The sequence below is a fragment of the Megalops cyprinoides genome, chromosome 23, assembly GCF_013368585.1.
Source record: "Megalops cyprinoides isolate fMegCyp1 chromosome 23, fMegCyp1.pri, whole genome shotgun sequence".
NCBI lineage: Eukaryota > Metazoa > Chordata > Actinopteri > Elopiformes > Megalopidae > Megalops > Megalops cyprinoides.
In genome coordinates this window covers 5,616,596-5,627,407 of record NC_050605.1, presented here as the reverse complement: position 1 = coordinate 5,627,407, position 10,812 = coordinate 5,616,596, and the positions used below count along the sequence as shown (strand labels likewise).

General features: G+C 44.2%; 1 protein-coding gene across 1 annotated transcript in view; it reads left to right on the top strand.

The window, feature by feature from the left end:
• The first annotated feature begins 3,481 nt into the window (after nt 1-3,481).
• The window catches only part of LOC118770643 (podocan), a 29,314-nt gene continuing 21,983 nt past the window's right edge, over nt 3,482-10,812 (top strand). Inside the window, exon 1 of the mRNA XM_036518405.1 lies at nt 3,482-3,578. Within this exon, the coding sequence (XP_036374298.1) occupies nt 3,482-3,578 (97 nt within the window). The remainder of the gene's footprint in view (nt 3,579-10,812) is intronic.

Sequence of the window (10,812 nt, the reverse complement as noted above, 5' to 3'; positions counted from 1 at the left end):
TGCACCATCGTTCAGAGGCCAGTTTTTCTCAGGGCCAAACATTCTTCTTTAAAAGCAAAACCAACAAATATATGTCAATTTCCATGAAGTAAAACAAAATGGTTATTTATCATGTCGACTTACCAAAGAACTAATATTTTATCCTAGCTTCATCTGTATGGGCTGCAATGTGGAATATTTACATAAAACTGCAGATTTAAATGGCATGTGGGACATAACAACAAATAACTTACTCATAAAAAATATACATACCAAACAGAAATTCCTAAATCATGAGCTGTATAAATGGCTGATGTGTAAAATGTAAATCTCCTTAGATAATGACAAGGCAAAGAAGGTTATCAGGTTGCTCCCTCCCCTGTCCTGGCCTTGCATGAGGTGGAAGAAAATATTCAGCTCACTCTTCTGTGTCTTGCTTACAGGCAAATGAGAAACTACAATTATATATGGTATATCCTGCATAAACTACACAGGGGGCACAGTGCTACTGTATGAGGCAACATAACCCTATGCCTGCACTTGAGTGGAGTCAGTTTCATCCAAGCACAGCTTCTGGAATGGGATTGTACTGTAATGCTGGCAGGGGGGGTGTAGTAATACAGTGGGACTATTCTGGAACCTTCTGGGCCTCCATTCCACTGCAGAATGTTCTGTGTGCAGGACGTGCCTCCTCTGTAGAGCAGTGACTGTGGAGTCTAATCCTTAGGATTAGTTACATACATTCTTGGCAGCTCTCATGGCCCCGCGCCTGCCTGGGAGCCTCGGGTGCATTGTGGGTAAGAATTTGCGCATGGTGATTGGATCAGACACGTAGCATCTTCATCTCATCCCATGCATGCTTAAAGATGAAACTGCAGCAGAGTGGTCAGTCACACTCTGGAATGTTCATCACGAGCCAAGCATGCTTTTCTCACTAATGCAATGTAGGTCATCTAAAAATCCGCCACAGATGACTGTGTGAGGTCGGATTTCACAGGAACGCACCTGGTCACAGGTGTCTCTGTACTGCTGAGGGCTAAATGTGTGAAGCTTCTGTGCATTGAATCAGGACTCTAGCACAGTATTTGCTGCTGAAAGCAAAACAAAAAACTTTAACCAACACAGGCCTGAGCATGTGGTGGAAGCAGGACCAATCACTCCCTGTGGGAAGTTCACTGTTGTGGTGCAATATTTCTGTTGGGTCACGCCCTACCCCCAGAGTACAGTAACAAAAGCTTACTTTATCAGGAGCTGATGTTCAGACAGTAGGGGGTGGAAAAAAAAAAAACATTCAAAGTCAGAAAGCTTTATCGTTAGTTGAATAGTAGATAAAACCAATGTCTGTTAGTCTTAGTTATGCAAACAGTGTACATACAACATAGTCATTCAACACTGGGGGAAGGTCGGTGTACATGTGCGTGTGTGTGTGTGTTTGTGTGTGGGATATGAATTAATATGGCCTAACAGACTTCTTCTGTGTTCCTTTCTTTGCTTTACATGTGTGTGTCATTGTTTCTCATGGTGCCATGTGTGTGCCATTGTTTAAAAAAACAATAGTTACAAAGAGAAGAGAGGTGTAGAGAAAAAAAATCAGAGCTAATGGATAAAGAACCTTTTCATTGAGAGAAACCTGAATGAAAGAATGGAATTATATAAGGATTTAAAAAACAGTGTCTATTTCTGTCAGAATAAAATGGCCTCTTCTGTAGCTGACCTAAATCACTGTGATGCAGTCATGTGGCCAGAATTGTGTTTAAAGCCATCTGATTTGAAAGCCAGGGAAATAATCGCAGGATTGCACAGCAGGACAGAAGTCAGGAACTTTTAACAGCGAGAGCAGCCTAGATGGCAAAGCTCAAATGAATGCAATGGCAGCGCAAAACAAGTTTGCTGGGTTACTGTAATAGGGGTTGTACTGTACGCTAACACGCAGGGCATTTTTACATTTTTTTTACATTTTTACATATCGTCTCTGCTCCTATTCAAAATGGCACCTCAGCAGAGTTTTAACCCCACTGTCTCCTGTCAGGACTCACTGTCCTGTTAGGATTTCATCAAAACTGTGTTGGGTCCAAGCCCAGACCTTCAGAATTTTTGCAGGGGGCAAATGTTGCTGCTTTGGCAGGAATTAGTTGTGCAAATAAACCCCATTCCAGGCTCCTCGCCCTGACTCCCCCACCCCAGTGACCCTGACATGTGAACTCTATGTGTCATCATTGGGTCAGGGGTCACTCCTATCCTCACTCAGACACAACAGCATCAGGTAAGCAGGTGGCCTTGGGACGGAATATGGGACCCAGAGTCAACATATTGTGAGAAACTGGCAGCTCTTGCCTGGCAATGCTGGTTACTTGCCGGCGACGTGACGTAACAGTGGACCAAATGGCGTTGATTGAATTCCGAGTTTGCTGGTGTTTAGGGGGTGGATGTAGAGTAGGCAGCGTGTTTTTCCTGTGGGAAAATGGAGCTCTGAGCTACTTCAATGATGTTTCTTAGCATGCAGGAAAACCTGCTGTTTGCCTTTCCCCCCCCCCTCTCTCTATTATTAAATACGTGCTATATCAGATAAATATGAACTGGGCCCTGCTGCTCTCTGTGCATATGGAATCTGGCATGTTTCCATACGTGTTACACGGACAGGGTCCCACAGGATTGCCCTTGCCGCGTTATCCTGTATCCGCACGCTCCACTTCTAAACACGCAGAGTAAGAATCAATATCCCCCTTAAGGTGAGAGAGTGTGCCGTGTGCTCTGCCGATCACCCGGCCTTCCCCGGCAGTTATTTAACGCCACCTTCACACGTACAGGGCCATGTTCCTAAGCGAACCTGTGGGGCGAACGCGGGCGTGGGGGCCTGCTGTGTCCAAAGTGGTTTTATGTAACCACGCCGTCCTCTCTACTACCCTTGCCCTTCTCTCCACCCTTGGATGACAGCTGAGAGCCTCAGACTAAGATCTGGGGTTTAGCGCTGCTGTGTTTACAGAGATCTTTCACAGAGATGTTTACACAATCCTGAGATTAGTACATGTAGAATACTATATCTTGTCAGTGTTTATTTGTGAAAAGTGAAATTTAGAAGTAGGTATGTGTGTGCATATACTGTTATGTATGTATATGTATATGGAATATTGTTCTCTCAGGATTTGTGTACAGTGGGGAAAACAATTATTTGATCCCCTGCTGATTTTGTAAGTTTGCCCACTTACAAAGAAATGAACAGTTTGTAATTTTTTGGTAGGTTTATTTTAACAGACAGAGGTACAAAATAAACAAAGAACCCAGAAAAAGGTTATAAATTGATTAGCATTTGATCAAGTGAAATAAGTATTTGATCCCCTACCACCCAGCCAGAATTCTGGCTCCCACAGAGTGGTTATGTGCCCATATGGCACACAGATTAGTCCTGTCACTTTAAGAAACTACTCTTAATCTCAGCTCGTTATGTGTATAAAATACACCTGTCCTTAGAATCAATTTCATCCATTACAACCTCTTCACCACCATGGGTAAGACCAAAGAGCTGTCAAAGGATGTCAGAGACACGATTGTAGACCTGCACAAAGCTGGAATGGGCTATAAGATCATCAGCAAGAAGCTTGGTGAGAAGGTGACAACCGTTGGTGTGATTATTCGAAAATGGAAGAAATATAAAATAACCATCAATCGCCCTCGGTCTGGAGCTCCATGCAAGATCTTGAATCATGGGGTGAGGATGATCATGAGAAAGGTGAGGGATCAGCCCACAACTACACGGGTAGAGCTTGTTAATGACCTCAAGGCAGTTGGGACCACAGTCACCAAGAACACCATTGGTAACACACTATGCTGTAATGGATTGAAATCCTGCAGTGCCCGCAAGGTCCCCCTGCTCAAGAAGGCACATGTACAGGCCCGTCTGAAGTTTGCCAGTGAACATCTAAATGATTCAGAAAAGGCTTGGGAGAAAGTGCTGCGGTCAGATGAGACCAAAATTGAGCTCTTTGTCATCAACTCGACTCGCCGTGTTTGGAGGAAGAGAAATGCTGAGTATGACCCGAAGAACACCATCCCCACAGTCAAGCACGGAGGTGGAAACATTATGCTTTGGGGCTGTTTCTCTGCTAAGGGCACAGGACGACTTCACCGCATTGAGGGGCCAATGGACGGGGCCATGTACCGTAAAATCTTGGATGAGAACCTCCTTTCCTCAGCCAGAACATTGAAGATGGGTTGTGGATGAGTCTTCCAGCATGACAATGACCCAAAACAGACCGCCAATGCAACAAAGGAGTGGCTAAAGAAGAAGCACATTAAGGTCATGGAGTGGCCTAGCCAGTCTCCAGACCTCAATCCTATAGAAAATCTGTGGAGGGAGCTGAAGCTTCGAGTTGCCAAGCGGCAGCCAAGAAACCCACAGGATTTAGAGTTTCTGTAAAGAGGGGTGGGCCAAAATCCGTCCTGAGATGTGTGCAAACCTGGTGACCAACTACAAGAAACGTCTTACCGCTGTGCTTGCCAACAAGGGTTTCTCCACCAAGTACTAAGTCATGTTTTGCTTGGGTATCAAATACTTATTTCACTCAATGACATATAAATCAATTTATAACTTTTATGTAATGTGTTTTTTTCTGGATTTTTGGTTGATATTCTGTCTCTCTCCATTAAAATGAACCTACCATAAAAATTAGAGACTGTTCATTTCTTTGTAAGTGAGCAAACTTACAAAATCAGCAGTGGATCAAATAATTATTTTCCCTACTGTATGTACGACTTATGTATGTAGAATATACCATTTTAAAGGTAGCTGAAAGTGTAGAATATCGATACTAATTTAACTGTAAGGCACGTGTGAAATGTAGCACTTCAGAAACTGTACAACATACTGTATATTCTGAAAATTCCCTTTCAGAGGGAGTCAAACGCAGGAAGAAAATTCCATTCTTCTGGAAAGAAAAAAACGGTTCGTGTGTTCATTTCAACACTTTTATGCTCTAAATGGTAGATATGAAGCATTCATAATTTATGTGCCTCATGCATAAAGCATTCCCTGTTCATGCGGAGTCCAGATTTGCTGTCAGACATTGGTGATATTTATAACCGCCGACATCCCTGCCAGATACGCCTTTTCAAAAAAAAAAAAAAAAAAGGGGTTGGAAGCTCACAGCGCAAAGCTGTGCTCCATGAAACATTCACATGATGTCTCCAAAAGGGAGCCAGAGCATTTCTGTGAAATCATTTGTGTATTCATTTTGATATATGTATATATTTTTTCTATTTACACAGAGATTCAGGCTCTGGGAATGACATGAAAGCAGGGAGGGGTTCTTTCAAGATGCGAAGGGTTTGCTGTCGAAGCGTTGTTTGCCCTTTCCTGATGACCCTGGGAGGGAAATATTAGACTTCAGTGAGTGCATGCGGTGTGGAGCGATCGTCAGTAGCATACCTAGGACTCCACACTCAAGAGGTCTGTCTCTGAGTTGAAGGAAGAAGCGACAATGGCCAACGTTAGCGTAACGCTGCAGCTACTGTTGTACTGACGTTAGCTTTAAACATACTTTCTCATCTGCATCGTCAGGTACTCTCATCACTCAGCTCTCTTCAGAAGAAGTGTTGTAAAAGCATGCCTGGTGTCAGGTTCTCTCGTGAGCTTTTCAGAAATCCCATCTTTGGCTTTGAAGGAAGGTATCTACTACAGATTTGTGTGTCCATATTACACCATGATGGATCCCAATGATCTGACTCCATTTTTTAGGGGAACAATTTTTAATCTTAAAATTAATTTAATATAAAATTTTCAAATTTTTACAGTATGTACAATAAAAATGTACAAGGTACAATAAAAATGACCATCATTACTAGGAATATAATATAAAGAATTGGTCATTTCAGATGTAGAAATATGTTCTTTTGCTTGAATGAATGGGAGGATGTTTTGTTCACAGCCACTTAGATATGATCAACCAGTGATAGATAACAATGCTTATTGATGCTGATGATGATGATGATGATGATTATGGTTATTGTTACTGTTGATCTTAGACCAGAAAAGAATGTATGGAGGAATATCTACACTGTAACAGTTTTTTCCACCAGCCTAAATATACACACAGCCACCCCCACCCCTGGTGAGTCACAACAGCAATCATCAATATTCATGCAGTACTCCACGGAAGCATGACATCAATTCACTAAATGCACTTACTACACAGGGCAGATTTCCCAGAGAGAGAGAAAGAGAGAGAGAGAGAGACAGAGAGAGAGAGAGAGAGAGAAAGAGAAAGAGAGTGAATGTGAGGGGGGAGGGTGGGATTTCAAACAGTATAAATCCAGTAAAGCCCAGAATCCTCCCCAAACAGAGGAATGAATCTCAGCGATGACTGAGGCAGCAGTAAGAGTCGCCGCCCTGCTGGTGGTGGCGGGGTCCTACCTCTATCTTCTTGTGCAGAGGGCTTGAGGCAGAGAGCTGCTGCGGCAGTAAGAGCTCAGACCCCGCTAAGGAAACACGTCTCTCTTTCTGCTCAGCAGGTGAGCTCCACAGAAGATCCACTTCTGGAAAATAACTGTCAGTGCATTCTTCACATACGACATGGGGCAAGGGGGTGTCTTAGGTTCATTTCATCGCCCTGCAGGGGTCTCCACTCGGCCAGTCGAATGGACGTGTTGACACCAGCACATCTCAGGGCCACGCCTCCAAAGGTCATGAGCTGCATATGCTGTAATCACGTCTCACTCCGACCTGAATATTTACACAAACACACACATGCACACACACACACATGTACACACACACACACGCACACGCACACACACACACACACACACACACACACACACACGCACGCACACACACACACACACACACACACACACACACACACACACACACACACACTACAGCGCTGGCATGGGGGAGCTAGCTAGCTAGCTGGTGTGCCCCCGAGACCCTGGTTGTGTAATGTGTTTTTTTGTGTGGCAGGAATCCCGCTCCACTGACCCGAAGTGGAAAACTGGGCCATCTTTCCCTGTGTCACTCTATTCTTCTGGTAACCACATTAAACATGCGTGCCCAAAAGCTGGGCTTTTTATTGTTTTCATGTCAATGTCCTGGCATTTCTCTTCAATGGCCACATGTCATACTCTGTACAATCACATCCTGTCACGTCCTATCTGCATTACGATTACTTTCCATTACGGTCCTGTGTCTGTGCATTATGGTTACATCACATTACGTTACAGTTGCTTATCCAGATTCAGATTACATAGCTTACAATTTTTTACATCTTATCTGTAAGTTTACAGGATATTTATTAAGGCTGTTCTGGCTAAATACCTGACCTGATCATATTGGCAGCATTTGGGTCACAAGCCCTGTTCCTTGACACTTCACCACACTGCTGAACACTGTGGGCTCTGGGTGTATACAGGCCTGCCTGACTTCATCCCTTGTCCATGGCAAAAAAGCAGACCGCACTCTGGGGATGGAGGGCTGTGCTCTGACCGTGTGTTGTGTAAATGGGCCAGATGCTGTAAGCGGCAGTATGGTGAGAGGGAGATGAGTGTCAGGGGTGGGGGGGGGGGGGGGGACGCTCAGATCCCGCCCTTGTGAGAGAGGGAGGGGACTGTTTGGAGTGACCCTGAGCCCAAGCTCCCCGCTGTGGGGCGGTTATGTAATGTCTCTCAGGGAGGCAGACTCACGGGGGGGAGGGGGGCTTTGAGGATGTATACAGTGCTGGTGGGGGGGCTGTGGGATTATAACAGGCCCTGCAGCCTGACCCTCTCCCACAGAGGCACAGGGAACAGAGGAGGGCAGGGCTGGTGCACAGTCTCTATTGAGGCTGGTAGACCACGCACTGTTTTTCCAGGTGATATAACACAGGTGGGCATTCAGCGGACAGCAGGTGTGTTCAGGGCCCATCCCACAGCCTAGAGATAGAGCCCACAGACAGAGGTGGGCCAGTGTGTGTTTCCTGTTACATCACCCAGAGGACCAGGTCTGGGAAGGACTACACACTACATAACCACTAACCCTTCTTTGTCCCTCCTGCTATGCTAAACCTGTAGCTTCTCTTTCATGGATGAATCTTTCAGCATCTATAACCTTAACATATGGCTGTACGCTGTCCATTTAAATGGTTATTCTTCAGTAAATGTCTGATTGTTCAGAACATACAATATACAAAGCTGGCCATTTTCTTTTAAAGGATGAAAAATATTGAGGCAGAAAACTGAAATAAACAGAACGTTTAAAATTGTACAAAAGGCCCTCTCAGTGCTAGTGTTTGGAATGACAGCCACAGTTCTCTCTGAGTGCAGCTGAGAGAGACAAGAATAGCACATTGCTCTGGACTTTTCCTTGCCCTGTTGGAGTGCTCACCTGCAGGCAAGGCCAAAACAGAAAGAGGGAACTGAGCAGATACAAACTCCACCGGTTTACCGAAGAACAAGCCATGACAGCATGCCCTGTCTGAGTTCAACCTCATTGACTAAGATGGCCATTTTGCTTTTCAGTTTCCCCACTCACTTGGAGGCTCCGCCCCTCTTGCAGTCTCCTCCCCTCTCACTCTGAGTGACGGCCCAGTGAGGACTGCATATCAGCAAGTGTGCCTCAGGTGCTTTAGTGATAGCAGTTATTTTACCATTTAGCATACATTCTCCGGTTCCATCTTGCAAGTCCCATTCTCTCCATGTTTATATGTTACATGAATCTTTATGAGAGGTTTCGGCAGTGCTAACACACCAACACACTCTCACAGTGACATTGAAAGGATGTTATCTTAGTCTGGTTTGCATTTTGTTTTGGAGGAGCCGTGTCTGTTACAGAAACACTTACGCTTCCCATAACAAACCCTGGTCCTGGTTACAAAATAGTGCAGCATTTCTGCTCTCTTCCTGAAAGAGAGGCTGAGTGTTTCTCAACGTTTCTGAATTGTGTAAACAGACTCTGATTAGTCAGCTCATGGCGGTGTGGACGTGCAGTGTACCAGCTATAACCAGATTGTATCAGCTATCTAACACCTTATTTTCAACAGATCCAAGTCCCGTCCTTCAAATGCCATTCAAGAAATATATGAATCAAACAACTGTATATACTGTACTCTTGTAATCAGTTTTGCACTCCAATCACATGCAGTGTCATAGTAATATGTTGATATGTAATATATTGTTCAAAGAACCATAATAACTCTAGAACCTTACCGCTTCCCTGTGACTCTCACTCTCTCCCTAACTCTGACTCATGCCCGGACTCTGACTTGTGTGCATACTGTGACTCTGACTCTCAGACTTAGACACCTAGTGCATTTCAAAGCAGTTTCTCCTGTTTGTTTTGCGATGGTGAGGGTTGCTCTTTATTCTCAGGGGACCCAGAACGACCTTTAGCGGGATACAGTGTTTATTATTTTTTTTTGCCACCTGCGTCAAGCCTAAAGCAGCGGGGGAGAGACGTGACCTTTTCCCCATCAGTCGAAAGGCTGCGTCTCTCTCAGAGGCCGCATCCAACCCCCCCCCCCCCCGGTGCACTGTTGCTCGACTACAAAAACCAACTGGAGCAGGACAGGTTCGAGATGGTGCTTCCACTGTCGCACGCCATTGTCTATTCTCAGCACCGGCTGTAGGAGAGGTCTCTGAAGATTGATCTTCGTTTGTCCCCTTATGCGTCCCCGTGTGAGTGAGCCAAGTGCGTCACCGCGGTCTAGCTGTGATTCTTAGATCTCTAAATAACCCATTATGTACGTGCTGTTTGTAACTGCGTTTTACATTCAAGGGCATGTATGAAAGCCCTTGGTGAGAAGAAAAGGACTCCAGCATGTGAAAGAGAACCCGCCTCTAAATGTCAATCTCCTCATCCAGGTGCTTTGTTGTAATGACGAAAATACCAAGGAAAGCCTTTTGTGTGAGACTAGTGACGTTTCCTGGTAGTTCTCAATGATCGCAAAGAGTGAGGACAAAAAAAAAAAGATTTTTACGCATTTTTATATTTAGTAGTACAATGTTTACTGAAGAGACATTGCTGTAGGTGATAGACAGCTGCAGGCAACAGCCATTTTGTCCTCACATTCCATTGTTAATATTAATGTGCTCTGGGTGTGCACTGCATCTTTGCTTTGCTTATCAAAAACCAGTCATATTTTTAAGAACAGGGTTATGTTTCCCTCCTTGTTCCTGCTACATACTGTTGGAGAACCCTTCATTTCCTCCACTGCCCGTATCTCTGTGATAACCTGTTTCCAGTGAAACACCACACACAGTCCTACATCACAATGATTTCATTACTCCTTTGCCTACCCAAAGCCCTTATCCAAAACGGCCCACGGTTTAAAGCTCAGGCTTAAAGTCCTCAGGCTCTCATTTCTGGTGGCTGCTGATTTCGATGGCCTCTAACAATATTACCGGAGTTTCAATTTTAGCCTAACAACTATTATTTGTTAATGTAATAGTCACTGTTTTACCTGGAACACCCAGCAGACATCTTTTTCAATGCATCCAGTGCTCTAAACGACTAATGAGAACACACACACACACATGTATGAGTATAACATACAATTCAGAATATATTCCAGACCTAACACATGGATGCTGAACAAAAATAGCATCTGTAATAGCTATTGTATAATTCTGGCTTATTGCTGTTGCCATTAATGAGTGTCATCACATTTTTAGGTCTTTTATATTTTGTACACTGTGGTGCGTGCGATGTGGGTCTCCTTTAGGGCATATCATGCAAATTTACGTTTGATGAACTGTGACTGTTCGTCTATTCATAGTGTCACATTTTACTGAAAAAAAAAAGAATACAAAGAGTCCAAATCTCAGGTGATAATTGTCAAATCAGGTGACTTGATTCTATAACCATCA